General features: G+C 21.2%; 1 protein-coding gene across 1 annotated transcript, besides 7 other annotated features; it reads right to left on the bottom strand.

The window, feature by feature from the left end:
• Positions 1 to 162: 162 nt before the first annotated feature.
• Positions 163 to 1276, bottom strand: FPSE_07799 (uncharacterized protein; the record flags this gene model as incomplete). Its single annotated transcript, XM_009260917.1, has 7 exons — positions 163 to 165; positions 277 to 298; positions 525 to 533; positions 584 to 617; positions 990 to 1002; positions 1089 to 1109; positions 1269 to 1276. Coding segments are annotated over 7 exons (110 nt in total), but the record flags the coding sequence as incomplete, so codon positions are not given.
• Positions 405 to 465: a repeat region.
• Positions 627 to 654: a repeat region.
• Positions 687 to 714: a repeat region.
• Positions 795 to 818: a repeat region.
• Positions 995 to 1034: a microsatellite.
• Positions 1142 to 1178: a microsatellite.
• Positions 1256 to 1391: a repeat region.
• Positions 1392 to 1417: the final 26 nt, after the last annotated feature.

Here is a 1417-nt window from a genome sequence, read left to right as displayed (position 1 = left end):
AATAGACTTTTTATCTTTATTAATAACTCCCTTACTATAAAGAATTCTTATAATATAAAGTAAAAAATAACCTATAAGGAGGTCTTTATCTCTATAAGAGATATATTCTAAAGGAGATTAAAGCTAAGGAAAATAGACTTTTTATCTTTATTAATAACTCCTTTACTATAAAGAATTCTTATAATATAAAGTAAAGAATAACCTATAAGGAGGTCTTTATCTTTATAAGAGATATACTTTAGAGGAGATTAGAGCTAAAGAGAATAGACTTTTTACCTTTATTAATAACTCCTTTAGCCTAAAGAATTCTTATAATATAGATTAAAGAATAACCTATAAGAAGGTTAGTATTTATCTTTATAAGAGATATACTTAAGAGGAGATTAAGGCTAAAGAGAATAGACTTTTTATAATTATTAATTACTTTTTAATATTAATAAAAAATGCATTTAACTAATTATATAAGCTCTCTATTAATAACTCCTTTTATTATAATCCCTATTTTAACCTTATATATATCTTACCTTTTTTCCCTAACTATATAGAGACTTACCTAACCTTATATAAGTATTATACTACTTACCTTATAGCTCCTTTACTGCAATTTAAGCCCCTTACTAAAGCTCTTATATTATAATTTATATATAATATTAAGTTATCTAGAAAAGATACCCTTAATAGTATAGTATTAATAGTTTAATAATAAAAAAAATAGACTTTTAAGTAAGGCTATAAGGCTACTAAGGAGAATAGACTTTTTACCTTTATTAATAACTCTATTAGCCTAAAGAATCTATATAATATAAAATAAAAAATAACCTATAAGAAGGTTAGTATTTATCTTTATAAGAGATATACTTAAGAGGAGATTAAAGCTAAAAAGAATAGACTTTTTACCTTTATTAATTACTCCTTAAGGGTAAAAGAAAGCACCTATAACTAATTATTTATCTTATCTATAGATAACTCCTTAAGGTCTATATTTATACCTATATTATCTACCTATTTATTTATTTATATATTTATTTACTTATAACTCCTTAAGGTTAAAAGCACCCTTATAGCAGCTAGGGAATATTATCTATTACCTTTATCCTTATTAGATATATCTAATTAGGTATAATCTATACTTATACCCTTATTATATACTTATTTATCTATCTATATATTTATTTATTAATAATTTCCTAGAGTTAAGTAAAAGCACCTTTAACTGATTATTATATACTTTATTTATATAAAGGCAGTTAGCTTCTAATTTAATATACTTTTTTACCTATTTAAATTAGACTTATTATAATATAAAATATATTACTTAATTAATTAGTTAAATATATATATATTAATATTACTTTTATCTTAATTAGAAGATTTTTAATATTTATTTTTAAGACCTAATTAGAAAAGTCTTTAGTAT

Source organism: Fusarium pseudograminearum, assembly GCF_000303195.2.
Source record: "Fusarium pseudograminearum CS3096 unplaced genomic scaffold Unplaced96, whole genome shotgun sequence".
NCBI lineage: Eukaryota > Fungi > Ascomycota > Sordariomycetes > Hypocreales > Nectriaceae > Fusarium > Fusarium pseudograminearum.
The sequence above is the reverse complement of the archived record's forward strand: the minus strand, read 5'-3'. Positions and strand labels throughout refer to the sequence as shown.